At 41.8% G+C, this 24,500-nt stretch overlaps 1 protein-coding gene across 3 annotated transcripts in view; it reads right to left on the reverse strand.

Annotated features, from left to right (window-relative positions):
* Nucleotides 1–7,237: 7,237 nt before the first annotated feature.
* The window catches only part of slc44a1b (solute carrier family 44 member 1b), a 30,581-nt gene continuing 13,318 nt past the window's right edge, over nt 7,238–24,500 (reverse strand). For 2 of the 3 annotated variants that reach the window (XM_025909815.1, XM_005467184.4), the window contains exons 5-15: nt 20,288–20,381; nt 20,038–20,207; nt 19,827–19,916; nt 19,580–19,737; nt 19,308–19,494; nt 18,645–18,813; nt 17,786–17,942; nt 16,734–16,817; nt 16,496–16,633; nt 15,596–15,832; nt 14,084–15,282 (exon numbers count right to left, since the gene is read on the reverse strand). In XM_025909815.1, coding sequence (XP_025765600.1) covers nt 14,854–15,282; nt 15,596–15,832; nt 16,496–16,633; nt 16,734–16,817; nt 17,786–17,942; nt 18,645–18,813; nt 19,308–19,494; nt 19,580–19,737; nt 19,827–19,916; nt 20,038–20,207; nt 20,288–20,381 — 1,913 coding nt within the window. In that variant the 3' untranslated portion in view covers nt 14,084–14,853. Of the gene's footprint in view, nt 12,710–14,083; nt 15,283–15,595; nt 15,833–16,495; nt 16,634–16,733; nt 16,818–17,785; nt 17,943–18,644; nt 18,814–19,307; nt 19,495–19,579; nt 19,738–19,826; nt 19,917–20,037; nt 20,208–20,287; nt 20,382–24,500 lie in introns of those variants that run through there. The other variant, XM_025909820.1, reaches the window with a different exon arrangement.

The following is a 24,500-nucleotide window of genomic DNA, read 5'->3' on the forward strand; positions in this document are numbered from 1 at the left end:
CAGCGTCTAATGCGAGGGTATTGTGGTGGAGTGAAAACTGTGAGGCATACTTGGATGACATTGTCGTTTATTCTCCAACATGGTCAGAACATCTAGAAACGCTCTCTCAGGTGTTCAGACGTTTTTGCGAATCTTCTCTCACATTAAACCTCTCTAAGTGTGAGTTTGGGAAAGCCACCATTACTTATTTGGGGAAACAGGTCGGACAGGGGCAAGTGCGCCCTGTGACTGCGAAAGTACGGCCATTGTTGATTTCCTGTCCCAGAAAAAGCGCTCTGCGTCGCTTTAGGAATGGCTGGTTTTTATCGAGGGTTTTGCAGAAATTTCTCTGATGTGGTTAGTCCCCTAACTGATCTTGTAGCCCTTTAAAGCCTTTTATTTGGTCTCCAGCATGTCAGGGGCATTCGAGTCTGCCAAGCATTGTTGTGCAGTGCACCAGTGCTAGCTGCGCCGAATTTTGAGCGCTCTTTTAAATTAGAAGTAGATGCCAGCGCGTGTGGTGCAGGCGCTGTTTTATTATAGGAAGATGGTCGTGGCGTAGATCATCCCGTCTGCTACTTTTCGAAAAAGTTAACAGACACCAGACCCATTATAGTACCATTGAAAAGGAGGCTCTTGCCTTACTACTTGCTTTACAGCACTTGAGGTCTATGTTGGGTCAAGTGTTTTGCCCGTGCACGTGTTTACCGACCACAACCCACTGGTGTTTCTTCCCAAATGCGCAATTCCAACCAAAGACTTATGCGCTGGTCCTTCTTACTGCAAGATTTTAACTTGGAGATCAGTTACAAGAAAGGAAAGAGAATGTGTTGGCTGATACTCTGTCTAGGGCACTTTCTCCTTGAATTAAACATTTTGGTGGTAATGTTAATTCTTGGGTAAGGGGGTGTTACGACTGGGATTGTAATCATATGCAAATTTGAGTGTGCAGGTGCTCCTCCGTGGTTGGTGCATCCAGGGTGGATGGCTCGCACCGATTGGCTGACGACCGGGAGGCAGCGGATGAGAAGAGACCACCAGGGACTGCCATTCATTCATCCTCGGCCCAACCCAACCGGCAGACCGTTCACTGTGTCACTGTTACTATGTTGGTTAATGTAAGAGCATGTAGGGTGGACCGCCTTTTTGTTTGATCAGTTTTCTCCTGTTTCTGTTAGGTAGGGAGGAAAGTGATTGTCGTTTGGTTTAGTTCTTTTGAGTAGGTAAGTTGTGTTTATTCCTGAGATAGGCTATCTTTTGTTTGTTGTTTTGGCCTTGGGTTCACCCTGAAGTTATGATATGCTCCCTTCCTTTGTTTAACTGCACTCATTGTAAATAAATCACTGTCACAAAATATTAAGTGTGTGACGTGCTGCTTGGGGTTGGACGGGGATGGATCACCCTTTATGTTGTGGTCTGGCCGCGCCTAGACGGGCCATAACACTGAATCTTTGAGGTGATTAAACTTAATCTAAGTCTGGTGTGACTTTTGAGAACATAAGGGTAATGGTGTTACTTTGTCTCTGTTAGAGCTCCCCTGCTGGTCAGGGTGGCAGCAAAAAAAACATTTTTTGCAAGAGCTTTGTAAACACTGGCAATCCCACGTCTCCCAAACTGCCTACCACCTCATTTATTTCAAGCATCGGCTTATTAATTATCTCTCTGTTAGTCTCTACATCCTTCCTATAGCCGTTATGTGACATTTGGAAATTATCCTACAGACAATCGCACCAGATCTCTTGTTTTCTCTTTTCTTTTGAAATTCAGCATATTCATGCAGGATAAGACCAACACTAAAAAGAGAAGATGAGAACCTGAAAGACATGTATTTCATGCTTCTAGATTATTTAATATTTAGGGGTGCTGTAGCTCAGGAGGTAGAGCAGGTCACCTACACCTACAGACAACGATGAGACGGCCTATAGAGAGGAGGTGAGGCACTGTACGAGTGGTGCCTGGAAATAACCTGACTCTCAACATCAGCAAAACTAGAGAAATGATAGTGGACTACCGGAAACGACCAGTCAGGGAACACCAGCCCATCCACATCAACGGTGTCAAGGTCGAAAGGGTCAGCAGCTTCAAGTCCTTGGAGTCAACATCACTGAGGACTTCTCCTGGACCCTCCACACAGACACTGCTATCAGGAAAGCTCGCCAGCAGCTTACTTCCTGAGGAGGCTGAGGAAGTTAGCATGAACGCCAACATCACCTCAAATTTTTACAGGTGTGCATGAGAGCTTGCTGACGAGCTGCATCACAGTTTTGGTACGGAAGCTGCTCTGCCAGCAGCCGTAAATCACTACAGAGGGTGGTGAAGGCAGCAGAGCACATCACTGGCACGAGGCTTCCTGCCATTCAGGACATTATCTCCAGCGAATCCTCCGTAAAGCACACAGCATCATCAAGGACCACAGCCACCCAGCACATCAGCTCTCTCCTTGTTACCATCTGGCAGACGTTACAGGAGTCTGTCTGCTCGGACTACAAGACTTAAAAACAGTTTTACCACCAAGCCATACGACACCTCACCACAACACTTAAACACACACAACACAGCACTCAGAAGCTACCCTGCAGCTTCACAAGTACTCTGTTTAATCTGCACTGGTCACTTCACTTTATTGTTATTGATATTATATTTAAAAAGTGCATACTGTAATTTTCTGCTGCTCATTCCTGTGCAATATCCCATCTGCCCTCCGTCATATTTCTTTTCAAGATTTTCTTATTAATCACTAGTGTACATATATTTATATTTATATTTATAGATACATATTATTTAGTCATCTTTTCTCTTTTACCATGTCTCTCTAATATTTTGCTCTTTACTATTTTTTATTTTTATATTTTGTTATATTTCTCCTACTGTATCATGCTGCTGAGTGACTGCTGCTCGTCAAACACATTTCATTGCAATGTTGACCCTGTGCTAATTGGATATGACAAATAAACTGAAAACTGAAAACTGGGAATCCCCGGCAGCCTACGTCTATTGCAGCATAACTAAGGGAGGATCAGGGTCACCTGGTCCAGCCCTAACTATATGCTTTAGCAAAAAGGAAAGTTTTAAGCCTAATCTTGAAAGTAGAGATAGTGTCTGTCTCCCGAATCCAAACTGGAAGCTGGTTCCACAGAAGAGGGGCCTGAAAACTGAAGGCTCTCCTCCCATTCTACTTTTAAATACTCTAGGAACAGCAAGTAGGCCTGCAGAGCGAGAGCGAAGTGCCTAATAGGTGATATGCACTACAAGGTCATAAGATAAGATGGGGCCTGATTATTTAAGACCTTGTATGTGAGGAGCAGGATTTTGAATTCAATTCTGGATTTAACAGGAAGCCAATGAAGGGAAGCCAAAACAGGAGAAATATGCTCTCTCTTTCTAGTCCCTGTCAGGACTCTTGCTGCAGCATTTTGGATCAGCTGAAGGCTTTTCAGTGAGTTTTAGGACATCCTGATAATAAAGAATTACAGTAGTCCAGCCTGGAAGTAATAAATGCATGAACTAGTTTTCAGCGTCACTCTGAGACAGGATATTTCTAATTTTAAAGATATTGCGCAAATGGAAGAAAGAAGTCCTACATATTTGTTTAATATGTGCGTTGAAGGACATGTCCTGGTCAAAAATGACTCCAAGGTTCCTCACAGCATTACTGGAGGCCAAGGTAATGCCATCCAGAGTAAGAATCTGGTTAGATACCATATTTCTAAGATTTTCAGGGCCAAGTATAATAACTTCAGTTTTATCTGAATTAAGAAGCAGAAAGTTAGCGGCCATCCAGGTCTTTATGTCTTTAAGGCATTCCTGCAGTTTAACTAATTGGTGTGTGTTACCTGGCTTCATGGATAGATAGAGCTGCGTGTCATCTGCATAGCAGTGAAAATTTATGCTATGTCTTCTAATGATGCTGCCCAGGGAAGCATGTATAATGTAAATAGAATTGGTCCTAGCACCGAACCCGGTGGAACACCATAATTGACCTTAGTGTGTGAAGAGGACTCTCCATTTACTTGAACAAATTGGAGTCTATTAGACAGATATGATACAAACCACTGCAGCACAGTACCTGTAATACCTACAGCATGTTCTAATCGCTCTAATAGGATATTATGGTCAACAGTATCAAACGCAGCACTAAGGTCTAGCAGGACAAGCACAGAGATGAGTCCACTGTCAGAGGCCATAAGAAGATCATTTGTAACCTTCACTAAAGCTGTTTCTGTGCTGTGATGAGCTCTGAACCTGACTGAAACTCTTCAGATAAGCCATTCCTCTGCAGATGACCTGTTAGCTGTTTGACAACTACTCCAACACTTCCAGTGTTAAGAGCCCAGACCCATTTTTTACCGTCATAAAAACCATGGGACAGTCAATTCTGAACATTAACAGAAAGTGTCCTCAATGTGTAAAGGGGCAGTGACACCTGTGTCACTGTGGGTGCTTAATATATACATTTTAAATTGTTTTGATCCCTTTACCCCGAATCCTAAAGTATATATTATTTCTTACTCTTCTTATATTTGTTGTTTGTTTACTTGCACTGCTGTAACTGGAGCCTCGTCGTCTCGTCTCTCTACATACTGGACTGTATGTAGCGGAGATGACAATAAAGTTTACTTGACTTCAGCAGCGCGCAGGCGCACCGAGAGCTCTCGCGCTCACTTTTCAGGTATAGAATTTCGAAAAAACATCAGTGCAAATTATAAGTCTGTATCATGATGTCTGGTGTTTTCGTGTTGTTGGTTTGTTTTAATTTTGTTTTATTTTGCGAGTTGGTTATTAGATGCTGCTCCAGTCAAACAGAGAATCCCCCGCCGCCCCGCCCTCTCCTCCCTGTGCTGCAAGAAGCAGGCGCACCTCGCAAACGGAGGGCGCCCTTACTCCCAGCAAATGGGCGATAGAAAACCGATCGGTGCCTATGCCATTCCCAATATGCGCTGGCTGATGTCGGGGCAGCATGAGTACGAGCAATTTATTTATTTATTTATTTTGCCGATGCCCGTGATGCCGCCCCCCACCAGGATGCAGCCCGGTCAACTGCCCGTGTCGCCCGTATCTAAAACCGCTACTGATTGTAACATTGTAAACATAATGTTACAATTTACATTATGTTAAATTGTAACATAATGTAAAATTGTAACATTGTAAACATAATGTTACAATTTTACATTAAAATTGCAACATTGTAAACATAATGTTACAATTTTACATTAAAATTGCAACATTGTAAACATAATGTTACAATTTTACATTATGTTACAATTTAACATAATGTAAAATTGTAACATTGTAACATAATGTTACAATTTTACATTATGTTACTGTCAGAGTCGGACGGTGCCCCGACCGGTCGACCTGTGTGTGTGTTGTTCTCCTCTCTCTCGCTCTGCTTTTTCTCCGGCTCCGCTGCGATTGTCACGCGGTCGCGTAGCAACGGAAGACCTCAGACCCGGAAGTGCTGCCGCTCTGAGCTGCCTCACCTGCGACCGATTCGTCGCCAGCTACTGCCAATTATCCACCATCGTTGGCAGGGCTATTTAACGGTGTGGCTGAGTGACAGACAGCGCTGGAGTATTGCACCAAGCCTGGAAGCGAACGAGACGGAAGGGGAGACTTCAATGATTCTCTGGAGTTTTGTGGACACACGAGGGGAGACGGGGAGAGGAGCACTGAAGGGACTTGCACTGTGGATAACTGTGGATTGGTTTTGGCTTCACTATAAATAAAGACACTGTTCAACTTAAACGAGAGGTCAGCGTCTGGGTTCGCTAACTCACCACCCTTAACAGTTACAATTTAACATAATGTAAAATTGTAACATTATGTTTACAATGTTACAATTTTACATTATGTTAAATTGTAACATAATGTAAAATTGTAACATTATTTTTACAATGTTACAATTTAAAATTGTAACATTATTTTTACAATGTTACAATTTTACATTATGTTAAATTCTAACATAATGCTTAACAGATAATGGTTATCCTTTTTTTATATCATACACAATTGTCTTTTTCACAGGTATTGATGGTAATTTGCAGTGGTTTAGTATTGATTGAAATACCTGTGAAGTCCTGTTGGTTTTTAATGATGATTTATTGTTGCTTCAATATATCCAAGGGTGCAAACGTGGTGGAAAATCAGAATCAGAATTTAACATTGATCCAACATCAGACCCTAACTTTGTTTCAATATAGGACAGCGAACTGGATGAAAGTGACAGCGAGTACGAGAGGATCCCAGAGTCAGGCCTGAGGAACAGTTAGGAGATCAGGGGTCAGTTAAAGGTTATCAATACCTGATGTGTGTAGGTAATCAATAGTGTGTGTGTGTGTGTGTGTATGTGTGTACTTCTATGAACATCAACTTGATGTTTCTTAAAATGATAACTTATTAATTCATATATAAACAAGGGGCCCAAAGCTCCTAACAAGTAGGGGTGGAAGTAGGTTTGGTACAATGACAGAAGATATCAGTAGGCCTGACACCGGAACCGGGCTGGACCCGCTTTTGCTTTCAGCCATCAGAAGAGGGTACACTGTGGTCATAACAATACTCAGACTGTAGCATTTAAAGGTCCCAAAGTGTACCAGGGAAATATCCCCTGCACGGTTACACCAGCAGCCTGAACTGTGAATGTGAGGGAGGATGGATCCATGCTTTCATGTCGTTCACTCCAGATTCTGATCCTACCAGCAGAAATTGACACTCATCAGACCAGGCGTCATTTTTCCATCTTCTTCAACATGTTCAGAGCTCTCCTCCGTACTTTGGTTGCTGTAGCCTTTGTATTGGCTTGAGGCAGTCAGGTCATTTGAAATCAACATGACCCAACCGGCCTGTCTAGCACAGACAACCACATCACGAGTCCATTAAATCATCTTTCTTCCACATCCAGATCCACACTTTGAACTTCAGCAGGTCGTCTTGCTCATGTCTAGAGTTGCACTCATCTGAAACGGGTTAACAGCTGAACAGGTGTACCTAATAAATCGGCCAGTCAGTATGTGGATTTTGGTTAAAAAAATTTTTTTTAAAGTGTCACAAAAGGGTAAGAAGACAGATTATTGTTCAGATCAACAGAAAAATAACCACCAACATGTCCTGTCAGGTTGTGTACATACATTTCCATGTGGGACCATTTGTCGGATATTTTCGGGCATTTCGGAGGCCAAACGATTAATCTGTCAATCATATTCCCTACTGATATGATAACACACAGATCTTGAAAGTCAACAAAAATACCAAGCACAGATTCAAATTTTCCTTTTTATTATTTTTCTTAAAAAACAAATATACATAAGAAATGATAAATATAAAAAAACAACCCAGAGCCAAAGAAAAAGTTCTTCAATGTTACAAACCACTTCGTACTGCAGAGAAAACAAACACTAGTGTTACACCTGACAGTTAAACTCGTGTTGCCTAAAGTCTTAACTTGTTCTTGTTGCTATGAAGCCGTCCCTCATGAAGACAAAGAGTCACATCTGAAGGAAACAAAGACGTCAGAGTTTTTAGTGCTGTGGATCTAACAGCAGATTATTCACACCGTACGAAGACGACGCGCTGCAATACGGAGCTGGAACACATGGACATGCAACTTTACTACAACACCGGCCCTTCATCTGCTCCGATCCGGGCCCGAGGAAGCAGGCAAACAGTCTCAGACTGCCTTATTTAAAACCTACAACTGAAGTGAGAGGGGTGGCACGTAGAGGACGAGTTAGAGACACTCCAATGTTAAAGAAAGATCACTCCCAAGGCTCAGAAAATCACATCTGAATAAAAATAAATAATCTGTAACTGGTTTGGTTGGTCTGTTAACAGGATTACTCAAAGAGCTGTGCACAGACTTAAAGGTTGGCTCAAGTTGCAAGTCTTTAAAGATCTAGATTTGGGATGGGGTTTTTTTTTACCGTTATGGGTAATAAAAATAGATAAAAAAAAATAAAAATGGACATTTTGGGACATTATATCAAACTGACCACTGATGTTCTTAAGAAAATATCAGAATAGTCTGGGTTGAGATGTTAATAATCGGGAGAGAATATGCGAACATGTTATCAAAATGTTGTTAAGAGTTTAGAGTGCTACCCCCAGCCGCCTAGCAGATGCACCTACGACAACATTTTCAGAAAACTTGACCTTGACCTTCACATTGAAGTTGAGGTCACTAAAAGGTCAACCTTTATGGCTGAGGGATAACAAGCAAGAAACAACTTCAAGGCTCCGACAAATGAACCTATAAACTTGAACTGAAACAATGTTGTGAAGTTAAAAAAAAAACATACATGAAATTTACTTTGTATTTGGATAGTTTTTGTGAGTTTGGTCAAATTTGTCGACATTCAAAGCTAACCCATTCTAAATTTCTTAAAGACAAAGACAAGATGCAACCTGAAAACCCTGCAGGTAACGATGAAGGTTTTATACTTCTTTTTAAAAATCAAGAGGTGAAATGTTTTCACGTAGGCTGTAACCTAAATGTCACTGAGCTACGAGCAGCACAAACATCACAAACACCGGTGGAGGTCACGTTTGTGACAGATCTGGGGTTCAGTTCAGGTTTTGGAAACATTCTTTACCTTCTGAGACGAGACAGAATTTGACTTAAATCAGCCTTAAATTTGTGTTTTGCTTTTCTTTTTTTTTTTACCTCTGTGATTTCAAACTGATGCTTCTTTTTTAAAAAGCTCTTGTCTTTATGCAGATGTGACAGATGTGACCTTAAAGTTAGATGCACCCTGTGTTTAAATAAAAATACAATAAAATCCACTGAAAAAAAAAATCATAATCTGATTATGACAACGCTGCATAAGTCAGTTGATACAAAGATTCTGATTGGAGTGTCACTAACCCACAGCTCACCTGCTGACCCTACACCTTCAGCAGCAGCTTGACCTCTGCGTGCCAACTGGATGGATTGAAATTGGTAAATGAAACATATAATTAATCAGCAGACAAGGAAGAGGAGCTGAAATGTTTCATTCCAAAAAGAAATAGAGTTAAATAAATAACAAATTTGCTTTGTTAGTTCATGATTTTCACATAAAGTCCTTAAACAGGCCGGTCACACCGGAAAACCCTCCAAAGTTTCTCAATTAAAACAATTCTGTAGAGACGTCTGGACAAAAATACCCCAAAGTGAAGTCTGTTTGTGTTTTAGGAGACACACCACTTAAAGCTTGATGGGGATTTTACTGTTTTTATATCACCACGTTTGTTTACCATCTCGTTTTTGTCATTATTCCAATCACACTGATGGATTTGAGTCTTGCATATGAGTATCTGTACAAGTTCTAACTGAATACTTAAAATGATCAGACTTTTCTGATGTTGGAATGAAACTTCTCAGTTCCAGGTTAATCTGCAGTCAGGTTAATCTGCCCGGCGACAGCAGTCACATGGTCCAAACTAATCTAAGTGTATCTGAATAGCAGGAGTTACATATTTCCTTGATTGCTCTTAGTTTTTTCTTTTCGGGACGTTTAAACATGAGTAAATGTGTGTGTGTGAGAGTGTAAGTGTGTGTGGTAATATCTGAGCTACGAACACTGTTCATCTAAAATACTTTACAGCTACTTCAAACGGACGTCAGTGATGAATGAACTCCATCTTTAGTGCAATTAGTTAACATGCTCAGAGCATTGAGTGCGGCGACCACGGCCTCGCTGCTTTTTCACACACATGCTCTTAATAATTGAAAGCTGAATGTCAGACTGAGGTCCAGTTTTCTGCACACGGAGAGATTTCCCACAACAGCTTGTGAATCTGTCGGATTGTTTTGTTTTTGTTTGGAGGAGACGCTCCTCAGCTTGGCCTCTCTGAGCGGTTTATCTGTCAAAGTGAAGGAGGTGTTTGGCAGAGACGAGGTGCATGATGGGAACAGTCGCAGCCTAAACACCGCCGGTCAGAGCCAATCAGCTGCGCCCATTAACATCTCAGGAACAAAAAGTGTTAAACTGCACACAGATGTTCATCGTCACAGCAGCAGACTCAGACCAGAAACATGTCAGCAGGTCGATGTTTGAACACAACAAACTTTAAACTGACTGAACCCACAGAACGTCCAAACTCCAGACTTCATCCTTAGGATGTCTCCATGGAAACACCTTCAGCTTCAGTTTACTGTAAACAGCTTAAAAAGGTAACATTTTTTGAATAATGTGGATGAAAGTTGCTCTGTTTCCACTGATGCAAATGGTAAAGTGCCCACAAGCTGCAGTTCCTCTAACATCCACCAGAGGATCCAGCAGCGAGTCAGTCCCCATAAACCCCCATGTTAAAACTTTACAGCAGAAATAAACATGTTTACAGTTTATATAAAAATGTTTTTTGTCTCTATAGATAATTTACACCTTCATAACACTTCTACAAGTCAAGAATGTTTTTATAACTCACCTCTTTAAATTATATTAAGGCTTGAAGTTTGCATAATTAGGGGTGTGGTCTATTTGACTGACAGCTGGATGGTGATACAGGTGACTGTAGCTGCTAGCTGTCTGCTAGGCTTCACCTCAAGTAACTGGAGTTAGAACTGGACCTCTGCACCATGTTTGTTGGCGCATTTTTAATGCAATTATCTGACCAATAATATGGCTGCTGTGAGGTTTATGGACTAACCGACTGTCCAAATGTTCTGAGCTTCAGTTTTGGTGAGGGAAATTTTAGGATTTTATTTGCAGCACTAATTAGGTTCTAAACCTTCATTAATTTCCCTCCATTTTGAACCTGGTTTCCAATGGGAGTTACTCATGTGCAGATCATCATAATGATTTAGGATTTGGGATGATATAGGAGTGTTCAGTCTACACAACATAACTGAGATGTAGGTCCCCAAAGTGCCCAGATAAGGCCAGACATGTTTGCTATCTGGGTTAAGTCTGTATTTCAGTCTGAAGGAAGGACGCTTGGATTCAGCCTCACACACAGCTTAACCTGCAGTGCAACAAGGCAACATGTTGGCCAACCAGGAGAGTAGTTGCCTCGGCAGCACCGTTGCTCTCAAATCAAAAGTTCCACTTTCTTCAGCACTTGACTAAAGACTTTCTGATAACTCAAACTCACATTTTGGGCAACCTTTCTTGCTCAGGATGCCCAATGAGTTGCCTTGTTGAACAATAAAAGGAGATTAAACCTCTGACAGTCGAGCCATTGGTCGGACTTCCTGCCTGAGGCGAAATTAATCATTGAACCTGGAACATGTTGAACAAAAGGAAGCAGGAAGACTTGTTGTCGTTGTTGATGTGGTCACATGATGCAGTGTTTTTTTTATTGCTGACTGAACTCAGCCGTCACATCTCCCACCGTCTTCTCGATGGAAACAACAATTTTGATTTGTGGCGGTTTCAGAGATCGGCTCTGGACAGGAAGTGGGATCCGGGTGATTGTTTGTTGGAGCATCCGTCTCTGACTCCAGTAAACCGTTTTGAGCCCCGACCACGAGGGGACTCGGCTGATCGTTACAGCCTACGAGGTGAGAGTCATGTGACTGATGGAGACAGTTTTCTATTGGCTATTTATAGGTCTGATATGCATCAAAGATTCTGTCCTGATATGTTTAGGCAATGCACAATACATATCTTGGTGTTTGAAATGACTGATTGATATTTTTTAAAAAGAGCGTGATTTCAAATGTATTGATTTATCAGTCAGGAAACCTTTTAAAATTATTTTCCATTGTTCACAGTCAATATGTTATCTGCAGTGGGTGGCAGTAGGCCACGCCCACAAGCAGATGCACAAACTAGAACCATGGGCTGCTATGTACACAAGATTTTCTCCACTTTACCCATATTAAACAGCTTTTTTTAAACAAGGAACTGATGCTGTTACACTCCACCAGACCCCATTCATAAAAACAGTAATTTTACCCCAAAAAACACAGGAGTTACTCATCTACTGTTGCCACAATTGAATAGTTTGTAATATTGTGTTACTTTGGTGATATAATGCATTAATTCGGACCCAAACTAATGCATTAAAAGCAAAAGTCACACAAAGAGGTCAACAACACTCTATTTTCAGTGTTAAAAAAATCCCTGTTTTTGTCAAACAAGTCTGGTGGATTTAAAAAAAGAGCCACTAACCCCGTCTTCGCCACAAGCTCTGTTGTCCTTCCTAGCTGCAGGAGAACTTCAGGCTTCAGCAAACTGAAGGTGCTTCATTAAGGAGTCACATGACTGGTCTCATGACCCACACCTTGCAGGTTGTAGCATTAACTATGGTAGAAAAAACAAAAAACGCACACTCGTGGTGATCCATCCCACATGGAGTCTGGCAGCCTCAGTCTGACCTGGACAGATCTCATCCACCAAATAAATGTAGTTTTATGGCTGCTGTTCGGCCTGTCCACAGGCCCCACCCCTTTGATGACTTGGTTGACGAGCTGTTGTCGGGTCGTCTCCAGAACAAACGTTAAGACAAAAAACGGAAAAGTGGCTGAAAACTGTTAGGAACTGAAGAGTGAGCGATGAGTTGGGGTGAGTTTTATAAAAAAGGACATCACTACGAAAAAATGCATCAGCCGGTTTAAAATCTGCAGCGCTTCAATATAAAGTGCTTCATTACATTGTTACTTTTTTACAGTTTCTTATTAAAATATTGTTTTCCCTGGAGTGAAACCATAGTAAACATGTTACACGTTGGTAAAAATAAACATTTGGAATGTCTCTTTTTAACAAGTCCCATTGGCTGATTTTGGTCAAGCTGAACTCGTCCCCGGAGCCTGAAACAGGAAAATGGTCATATGGTTAACACAAGTCATGATCAAACACATTACAGGCAGTCACACAGGGTATGGAGGAGAGAGCAGAGCATAATGGGAGATGAAGGTGAGTCAGGTCCACATAGCTGGAGCAGGGTTTGCTTATTTCCTAGTTTTTCTTACTAAGTTATTCACTTAACAGTTTTTAATATTATTATTATTATCATCATCATTATTATTATTATTATTATTATCATCATCATCATTATTATGGGTGTAACAATTCTTCAGTCGGTCCCTTATTCCCATGAGAGTTCCAATCTCTGGACATCCTGTTTCATGAGGACGCTCATGGGGATGCCTAGAATAAATGAGGCTCTATGGACTTAGAGCTAAAAGGGGTAAATTTTGAGGGTTAAAGATTTACTTCTGGAAGATGTTACTATGTTTCTGATCAAATGGAATAAAAAAAACAACAATGACAACAACAACACTTTTGTTACAGTTTTAGATTTTTGTGGTAAAATCCCTTTCCTCGAGTACTACAGCACCAGAAGCCGCTTTACTATATCTTACATTCTGATATCTGGCTTCATACAAGAGGTAGCTTCCAGATAGTATTACCTTTAACAACCACTTTGTCTACAAACACTTGTAGGATCTATATAGTTATTGCCACCAAAGGAGGACCTCCTGTCATAAATCCTAAACTGAGCATCCATTAGCAAAACAATGATGGTTTTTAGGCAAAATTGGCTTCACTGTAAGACTAACTGAAGGACTATTTGTAAAAAATTAGCCTAGAATCTGGCAAATAACCTCCAACTGATCGAGACAGTCCATCCTTCCCTGAGCCTGGTTCTGTTGGAGGTGTCTTCCTGTTAAAAGGGAGTTCTTCCTCTCCATCATCTCCAAGTGCTGTTCATAAGAGTTTCGTCTGATTGTTGGACCTCTTTCTTAAAGTTGTAGGCTTTTGATGTTACGGTATTACGGTGACTGTTATGAAGTGGTGTTATAACAGTTGAAATAACCATTTTAGCAGTTTGGCTCCAGAGTGGAAAAGCTATCCTTAAACTGCTCTGCAAAACTTTAAGAAGCGACTCAGGGTAAAGTGTATCCACCACAGCTATTTTTCCAGTGCTATTACTACCGTGACAGAATACTGGGGATTTTTCACAAACTGAAACACAATCTGCACAAACCTACAAGAGCTGGAGTGGTCCTTTGCATCTCTCTGTTGTTGCTGCACTTCTAGATTTGGTTGTTTTTTGTCTCTCTGCAGTTTTTCTTTGGTTGATTGTTGGGGGTCGCTGATGGACAAACATACAGGACGTGACAATCACCTGGTTTCTGGTTTTTAATTCGTCTCACTCTACCAGGAATAAACATCTGGTGGGGAAAATAATGAACCCTTTAGAATTCATTTCTGAGTCAGACCTAGCTCTTCCTTAGCTGCTCGAACTGTGAGGGACATGAGTTCAAGAGATGAAATATCATTATATGAAACCAAACAGGAAGCTAGGACCCAGAAGAAAGCATCTTTCTAAAAACCACCTTTAGTTAACCTCAATCGGCTCCCGAAAAATAGATTTTTTTTTAAATCTATGGTCCATAAACTGAACTCTGTCAACATTTTTGATTCATATTTTAAAAATGAACTAGCCTGTCTTATATCTGTTCCAATTTTATTGGTTATTCAATCATTTTGATCAGCAGGGGAGAGCAGAGTTTACATCTCAGTTTAAAGAATTTTTCTCCAATCATAAGGTAGTATATCTAAAAACATGATGACCAGGACCAGAATCACAGAAGCACAAAGAGAGCCTGAGACTGAACCATGAACCTGAAGCTGCAGCTTACCATCTACTGAGTCCTTCTTCTCGTTTAAAGCACCACAGTGAGAAAATAAGGCTGAACAGAAATTCACTCAAACAGCAACAAAAAATCAACACATTTATAAAAAAATATTTCAAATATAAAAATTACAAAAGTAAAAAATAAATAGATTACAAACAAAAAGTCAGTAGGAGTTTAGTCTCTGAGGAATCAGCCAGCATGATGATGATGATGATGGCGGCGGTGTAAATGGGTTTGGCTAGCATGCGTCAGTGGGCCATCCAGTCAGCATGCTTGAGTCACCACATGCATCAGTTAGCATGTATAGGTTAGCACACAGTGTTTACGGCGGCTGATTTAACATGTGATTTGGCAGAGGGGGCGGGGTTTGGCGTGTTCAGCAGGCTGATGAACAGGAAGAGAGTGGAGGTGGGAAGGCAGACACAGAGGAAGAGGACGACGTCCTCGCTGAGACAGAGGACAAAGTCGCTCTGCTCCATCAGCATCCAGTCCACCAGCACCCCCACCAACAGGTAGTAAACCTGGAATTCCTGATGCTCCTCCCACTCCCCGTCACCACCCCAGTCTGGACCCACCGATGCCTCCTCCAAAGAGTTCTTCTGCCTGGCCACGCCCCCTCTGGTGTCACTGTCACTCACCATGGGCTTGATCTCCGCCCCTTCTGATGCCACTTCCTTCACCCGACTCCGCCCACGTTCCACGGCACGCTCCAACCGCCGGCTGCTCTCCACAAACTCCTGCAGGAACACAGAAAGGTTGAACGAAGACCAAAAAGGTTAAAACACTGCGCGCCATTGATCTTCAAGAAAATCCTGTTATGAGGAATCATAATCAAAACTTTATTTAGAACACAATCATGTTTAACAATGAAGGAACTACACATCCCATAATGCATTGCAAACTGGAGATTCAACAACAAACAACTCACCCTTCTTGAACTGACACCTGCAGGTTATCATTACACTGACATAATTTCAGAGCTGAATGTTACCATATCAGTCATTTTAGTTAATTCACCGAGCTCTGAGGGAAACAGACGAAAGATCTCACCATCAGAGCTTTGTCCATGAAGAACTCCTTCCCTGGAGTGCCGTCGTTGTACTTCGTATCAATGGCGAAGCAGAGGAAGAGGACGTCCACCACGATCTCAAAGATGGACAGGAAGCAGTGGGCCACCAGGAAGGAGAAAAGACACACGATGATGAGCGGCAGCAGCCACTCTGCGTAATCCCGCTGGTAGTTCAGGAGGAGGACTCCAGCGAACGCTGTCGTCGTCACAATCAGGATCTGAGGAGATATATTCAAATAAACTGATGACAGGTGGGAAAAGAAAAACTGAAATCCACTGTCTGCAAATGCCGTGATGCTTCAAAGTTCACTTGCTACTTTTTTTCTATTAAAGACAGAAATCAACAGAGCTCCCGAGAACACCTTAGACAGGTAACCTACCAGTCAACATCAGCTCCAGCTCTGCTGGGGTGTTTGTAAGCTAGAAATTTATCTATCAGCTCAATGTGGACAAAAGCGGAGATGAAAGCCCTCCCTGCCACTAGATTTTACAGCTAAAAAACAAATGCAAAGAAAATCAAGAAAGAAGATGAACATAATAGCACTGTTTCTGGATCTGGCTAGCTAATAGCTCCTTTCCCCACCTATACTGGCGTATACGTATAGTATAGAAAAAACATTTAGGCATGGCATTGAATCTCATTTCACGGGACCAGTAAAAGTGTGTAAAGTCAATGTTTTGGAAATTCTGAACCTAATCCAACAGAACTACTGTAAATGGTAAATGGACTGGTTCTTATATAGTGTTTTTCTGCTGTACCTGAGCACTCGAAGCTCTCATACAGCAACATTCAGTTACGTGGTCACAGTGAAAGTGAAGATCCTTCCTCCAAAGCAGCACAAACCTGGCAGGAAAAATGAAAAATCAAGCTCCCGCCTCACCTTCCCCAGGAAGAGCACAAAGTCTCCAATGGCGTTGATTGTGGCGACTCGCAGCGCGTTTTCTACCAGGATCACAAAGGCGTCACGTGCAGACGTGCAGAAACTGGTGCTGTTGATGGCTGTGGCTGCATATGCATTCTGGGAAATAAAACCAGACATGGTGAGATGAATGTATCAATGAAGAGAAGAGAAGAGAAGAGAAGAGAAGAGAAGAGAAGAGAAGAGGGTGGAGTATTACCTGATTGAGATAGTTGAGGCACTTCTCCAAACACCACAGACAACAGATACAAGTTTTCAGCATACAGCGAGCGCACGCATTCTCCTGATAAACAACAGATAACATCAGGTTATATACAAAATGTATTTATGTTTACATGTCACATACAACACACTGTACATGTAATCATTTTAAAAAAGGATGAACGAGTTGTTGATGCAACAGAAATGGTGTGGTAGTGATGAGGAGAGTTCTGTATGAACAGCAAAACATCATCAGCATACAGACGGATGCTGTTTGGTCTGTATTATTACCAAACCAAGTGACAGTGTTATGGTAAGGTTCCCTACTGAGAAAAAAAATCCATAAACCTATGCACATCTCAGTATTCATCAGGAGTTTCAAGAGGACATACAGAAAAAAAGAGGGAAAAAAATCTGCCTAAATGCTTTCTTTAACTAATTGTTACATAAGATCAATGTAAAATCTTAAATTTAATGGGATCTGGTGAAATAAAATTTACTTGGTTGTTGTATATTCAGCTTATACTAAGCACTATCCTCTTTAAAAATTAGGTATTTGAATAAATAAACCTTGGATTTTAGGTATTTCGGTTGCGTCTTATTGCTTTATTGCTTCATGTTTATTAAAAGTGAAACATTTTTTGAGGGTTGGATTTTTTTAAGGCTTCTGGCGCCCCCTGTGTCTGTCAGCCTGTTACGGCAGCTCTGCTCATTTCTGAGCTTCTTTCTTATTTCCTCTTTATCTTCTTGTAACTTTCTAACTTAAGTCTTAGCAATTAGATGCTGCCATCATGCGCTACTGTTTTGTGCTAATTATAGCATTTTATCCTATTTTATATATTATGCTATTCTTTTATCTTATTCTATTCCATTGTTTTTCTTAATTTTTGCTGCTGTAACTTTGCAATGTCCACTTTCTGCTGTGACACAACAAATTTCCCAGGTGTGGGACTAATAAAGGTTTATCTTATCTTATCTTATCTTATCTTATCTTATCTTATCTTATCTTATCTTATCTTGGCGGTCTAGTTATAAATAAAGTTTTTGTACCTTTCCTTTGAGCTGATTATGAATGTACATGAGGATGAGTCGTGGGATCTTGACCAGTGTGATGATGAAGGATCCTTTAGCAACTGTGCCCAGGTGGTACCGGACCAGCCTCAGGACCGAGGACAGGATTGGAGTCACCGGGAGTCGGTTCTTGTCCCTGAAATACAAAGTCCTGGTTAAGAGTCTTTCCTGTCAGGAGGCATTTAGCAGAACCTTTGTTTCCTGAAACAAGGAGGTACTAATGTGGAGAATCCACTCTGAATCCCAGAGTTTAAAAAGGCAGGCTAAAAAGATGCAGTATTATGCTGTCATTGTATAACACAGTGACTAGAAATACAGACAGTATGATTTTAATACCTTGAGAAAAAACAAGAATAATAATTTTTTTGGTAATTTTGACTCTGTACACCTCCACAGTGTACTTTACTTCAAAGAATTACGATGTGGCTAAAGTGCACTCTCTAGAAGTATCACAGCCAAGGTCTACAATCAAGAGACACCTTCAAAAACATAAATCCATTTTGCAGCTTTCATCCAATAAGAGGACCAGATTAGACTTTATGACAAAACATCTAAAGAGCCTGCACAGATTAACTTACACCAAATGGCAAAAGAAAAGTATGGAGAAAGAGACACACATGATCCTGCTGTCCAAATACTTACAGACCAGCTGTTCATTTTCCTAAAAGTACACAAGCTGATTTTATCTACTTTCCACCATGATGCTTTACTACATTGATTACGGTCATTGGCTCAGGCGAAGAGAAGCTGTCTTTTCTATTTAAATACCATCATATACCGAATTCCCCAGTGAAATATCAAGTACGAAAAAGGTACGTAAAGTATAGTATGGACTCACCTGGTGAAATAGTACGTGACCACGGCACCGGCCACAGTCATCTGCTGACAGGCCAGGATGAACTCACTGATCCAGACCAGGCCCACAGCATGGTACCAGGTCAAGTACTGAAGAGGACCGGTCAGTCTGAACTCCGTCAGCCCCGTCTCCTCGTTCTCTACAGGGTTACCTGGATGACCACACAGAGCAAAGAGAGAAAGAATGATTTGATGAATAAAACTAAATGAAATCTGCTACTTTACATTCAACATTCGACACAAACGCAAATCCACAGAGATAGTTTCCAGTACTGGGATTCGCCCAAATTGGTTCAAGCATAATTTGTAGGATAAATGATTTACGAATGAGTTAGTACAACCAAAAGGTACAACAAGAACAGAGAGAAACTGTAGATATTGGACAGGTGAACATGTGTATGTGATTGGGGGTTTTTTTTCAACCAAATATATACCAGCTGTTTGACTTATTAGCAAAACAAAGACAAATATCTAACAGCATTGCAGTTTAAACTGAAGACAGGAGGCCGAGGTAGCAGTAGCAGAGTTAAAGATGTTAAGGTGTTCACTGGGAGTAACCAGGAGAGATAGGATTAGAAATGAGCACATTAGAGGGACAGCTCCGTGTTTATGATGTCAGCTTTTCTCTTTGACAACTGCAACTGACCGGTGGTTCCCAAGAAGAGAAGGACCAGGATCCAGTAGATCCAGAAGAGCAGGAGGGCAAAGAAGGTGACAAAGGGCTGCAGGGTGAGGAGGGGGAGGTGGATGAAGACTTTTCCTGCCACGTGGAACAGAGCGATGGTCAGAGCTACTCGTTTCCTCATGAAGAGCATCAGCAGCAGGAGGATGATCTGGAGACAAAACACACAGTCAGTCTCGGGTTTAAAACTCCAACTGATCACACTTTCTCCGCTCTGTTTGATGACGAGTACATACAGTGAATACAGTGGCAGCAACGGCATAGACAAGCAGCGCCTGTCCACTATCTCTGGTGACCTCCACCTCCTCCTTCGCTTCCTTCAGCACTTTAGAGGAGGTGTCGTTCCCGTATAGCCGGTAGTCAATGTAGAGCCACCAGAGCACACTAGTCCCCGCTTAGACACAAAAAGCAAAGCCCTGATTTCAGACACATTTCATCTGTTTACATCCTTTAATGCAACCAACAGACAGGAAGTGGTCTCACCAAGGGATCCAAGGACAACCAGTGAGGTGAGGATCCAGACGAGGACAGCAGAGATGTAACGAATGATCACCATGAGGATCATGGAGAGGACTAAAAAAGTCAGGCAAAAAAGTGATGTTAGAGCCTCAAGTGGCCATTAGAAGAACTGCAGTTTTTGGCACTTCCATATGAGAATTAGATTTTCATCTTAGAGGTTGATGCTTGTTCTCACACAGTGCGAGGACACAAAGTCCGATGATGATCTCTTTACTGGCAGCGACGCCAGCGATCAATCGGTGCAGAACACTGTTATCCCCGACAAACGTCACCACAGCCTCAGCAAACCTTGCGTAGCAGGAGATGTCCACCGGAGTGCAGCGATTAAACACGGGCAGCGGTTTACTGAGAATGGAAGACAGAGGTCAGAGGTCACAGAAACAGCAAAAAAGCAAGTGACTTTGGGGTGAAAAGCTGCTACATACCTTGGTGGAACAGGTAGTTTGGGGCATTTAGTGGTCCTCTGTTCGAGAACAGGATATCTATGAGCTGCTAACTCATAGGAGCACAGCTCAGAACCTGAAAGAAAAAAAATATTTTAAATAATAATAAAATAACTTCTAATACAGCCCTTTAGATGCAGGGAAGGTCTTTGACAAGGTTTAATGATCCTAGTTCTTTAAAGTCTCACTGGGATGGTCCTCTGCTACCGCTGCTGTTTACACTAGCAATTCCACTTTTGCAGTACCTGTACCCACAAATCTATGGGTTAACAACAGGACACATTGGCCATCAACTATCACTATATGTTGATAATATAATTTTGTTTATGCCAACAGCATCAGACTGATGTTTGCAGACGATATGCATGACCTAATGGAAAGCACATCTGCTTCAGTTGCATTCAGGCATTTACAACACAGTAAATCAAACAGTTCCTGAAATAGGTTTCTACTGGCTTAACCATTTTAAAAACAATAAAACGTAATAATAAACACTGAAACACCGACACCATTTTAACTAAATATTGCATCCTGCGTCATTGAGAAACCTGCAAAACAAAAATGCATGAATTGGATCAAGATCAAATTGCAAAGTGTCAGAGATTGTCAGTTAAGTTATTAGTATGAGAAGCCTATATTATATTCTTCCTGTGTAAATACACCTATTGCATTCACAAGATTTTTAGTAAACATAACCTCTGACCTTAACCTTGAGGTCAAGGTCACCAATATTGATACTCGTCCAAGATTTTTAGTAGATGCACTTATGGGATCAAGTCACTAAAAGTACAAAAAGGCACCACTGTTCAACTATAAGCTGTTCTGCTAAATTTGGGGTGTTTTGATATTCACAATATTGGTATTCTAGTCCTCAAGTTACAGAATCAGTATGATGTTAACATGCAGACTTTCATGGTTTTCACATCCAAGCTGATGTCATGGTCGGGGTGAGTGCTGGGTTTTTCCACAGTGCCGGCGTTTCCACCTCTGAGCGTAGCCGCCGCATCACCCCTGACAGGCTGCACCTGAGTGTAATCTGGGCTGCTGGCTTCTTGAAATCAGTGCTCACATTCACACTCCGCCAGATCGTCTGCTAACCCTTGTTAGTCAAGGCCGCCACAGTGATAGTGTCTTGCCATAGTTATTTTTGTATTGACCTTGTACTTTCTGCTCACAGAAAACCTCCTCTGGATGTTGCTGAAACTCACTGCCATAGCCCGTCTTGGTTCAGTCGCTGGTCAGCACGCAGCTTCTCCACTTACACTCACCTGCCTGCCTCCCTGTCCAGCACTCTGACATTAACGAATTTACTCATCGGAGTATCTCTACACCTCATCCGGACCACCAACCCCTCTATGCTTCGCTTCCGCCTGTGAAAAGTAAGATTGTTTGCAATTTGCAACCTACGCCTTGGATCAGCATCTGGGAGCCCTTCTAACACTTGTTTCCCTTGTTTCAGTGACTCTGAGAATTCCGCCACACCCCATGGGTCCTGCACTGGATGTTACCCAGTGTCGGGTCCTCAGCCCTCGTCCGCAACAGCCCCAAGGCTCCCTCACAGACCATGTCACAGTTCACGTAGTGATTTACTAACCACTCATTTCAGTGTTTTTGTAATTGTGTGACTTTTTTATAGTGTTGTTTCTGTGCATCATAGTATACTTCACGTTCATAGTGTTTCTTTGGAGCATTTGAGTAGTGATTATGGAACAGTTCAAGGAGCTAGTACATCATAGTATTACTCCTGTTCATAATGTGTCAAAGAATTATTTGAGTAGTAGCTTCCTAGTTTGCTTTGTCACTCGCCCTAAGTTTATGGTATACTTGCTAGCGCTCCTTGCATTTCTGTATACTTTGTGCCTCAGTTCACGCTCTGTAATAAAAGTCTATTTTGCTCACAGTCTCTGACTCCAAGTGTGGTCTGCATTCAAGTCCATTCCCTCGTGTTGACAGCTGGAGGAAAAGTTTAGGAATTATAGGTCTGTACTACACAGACAACTTCCAGGGGCCAAATGTAACTTGTGGTACAGGGTTTCATTAATTCATCATAAATTAAACAGCCAAAAGGTTGATAAAAGAGTCCAGGTCCATCTGCTATTGGCAGCTGCTTGTGTGAACCCAGAGCATGCAGCCAAAGAAGCTCTTAGAGTCTAAGCATCTTAGTTTAACTACCCTAAGCACAATACAAATCCTTCACTGTTCCCATGACTTGTGACACTAGGTGAGGATAGATCGATAGTTTGGTACATTCAGAAGAAAAATGGAACACAATGTTGGGCCCAGCAGTACGAAAAGGTCTGCAGTTCCACAGAAGACAACAGTGGAGGATGATCATAGGATCCTTTCCATGGTCAAGAAAAAAAGAACACTTTCCAGGAGCTAAACAACGTTGCTGAAGTTTACCATAAAGACACAACTTCAGAGAGCAACTCGAGTGGGTTCAGCACAAGCTGCAAAACCCTTCATCAGCCTCCAGAACAAAAGCACCAAATTAGACTAGAAGAAAAGAAAAACATTTAAAGCCTGAGTAGCTCTGAAACAGCAGACAGATAACACTAAAATAAACATGTAGAGTAATGATGGGGGGAAAATGGGTGGAGAAGGCTTTGAACAGCTCAGGATATGAAGCAAACCACATCCATACAGTGTGATGCATGGACCAGTTTAGCTTCCAGTGACACTAGGCCAATGCTGATTACAGATGGACTCTGAAATGTACATGGATATACTATACTGGTATACTCTAGAGGTAAGATACTATTTTTAAACCAGTTAGTTACTTGGGCTTTCATTTTTTGGTGCAACATAGACATTACTGTTTATCACACGGTCAGAAATATTGCAGAAAATTGCACATATTTGTATCAACAAGGTATCACTACCTCTGCTCTACACAGTGATCATGCTTGCTGCCATACATAATCACCACCCAAAGGCACCATTCTTGGGAGGAAAAAACTCTAACAAAAGAAACATGCAAAGCCACAGATGACTACAGTCATTAAAATGTCTTGTGTGCAAATCCTTTAAAAAACCCATGGGAACACGTGGCTGAAGAGGGGAAAAAAACACACCATCCAGTGCAAACGGCTCCAAGAAAAGCAAGTCCCCAACATGCCCAGTCATTTGACTAAGATGCCCAGTTTGTATAATTCCTGACTGTGAACTTGATTTTTATTTTGAAAGTTTAATCTGAAACATATGAATATTTCCGCTTGTATGAACAAACTGAGTCTGAACGTGCTGGAGCTGGGCCTCTGTGACAGGCTGCTCAGGTGTAGCAGATAAACTAGTTCCTCTGTGTGAATCTGTGACAGTGGATCCTTTATAAACGACTGCCGGAGGAGCTGTGAGGTCACCTGACCGAGGGTCTGCCGTCACGTTTCAACACGTTTGTGTCTCAAGCGAACAGTGAAGGCTCTGAGTCACAGAGCAGCCATGATGGAGGAGAAGCAGAGCAGAGTGGCACCAACGACGCGACACACATTAATGCTGCCTTTGTTACTGTACTGTAAGTTCAGTATACTGTTGGTGTGTCCGGTCTGCAGACATTCAATCATCACGGTGACGCGATGGCGAGCGGTCGGCCAAGTGGTGACATCACTGCTTCCTTTAAAACCAGCAACATGCTCGTACTTCTGTCTCCGCGAGAACATCGAGTCACACAGTGCACTCCCCAATCCCCTGCCACTTCCAGCACTCCACCTGCTTTTCGCCTCCAACGCATCACCCACCCTTCATATTTAACACCTGCTTTCAGATTCAGCACATTGTGTGTTTTCACCTTCAGCAGATCACCCGTTTTACCTTCAACACTTTGCATGCTAGAAAAGGATTATTTATTAAAAAAATCATTACAGAGAATGCCTTTGTCAGAAGTGTAAAGCTTGCACATGCATGTGGCAGAATGTGTGCAAAGCAAAAAATAACACAAGAAAACATGATGCAGCTGAACTGGTCCAGTTTAGAAGGTTGGTTTCAAATCCAAACCAGGACAGGGAGCAATGCAAGTGCAGGCAGACGGGAGTGTTTCACTGGGCCCAGCTCTCACAGCTAATTACTCTCCAAATCAGACAAGACGCAGCGAAAACCAAAACAGGGACATCTAGTGCCTAAGGGTCGTCACAACTTCAAGACATCACTTGCTTTCACCTGCAGCGGTTTACCTACTTACATCTTTAATGGTTCACCTGCT

The sequence above is a fragment of the Oreochromis niloticus genome, linkage group LG2 (genome assembly GCF_001858045.2).
Source record: "Oreochromis niloticus isolate F11D_XX linkage group LG2, O_niloticus_UMD_NMBU, whole genome shotgun sequence".
Classification (NCBI taxonomy): domain Eukaryota; kingdom Metazoa; phylum Chordata; class Actinopteri; order Cichliformes; family Cichlidae; genus Oreochromis; species Oreochromis niloticus.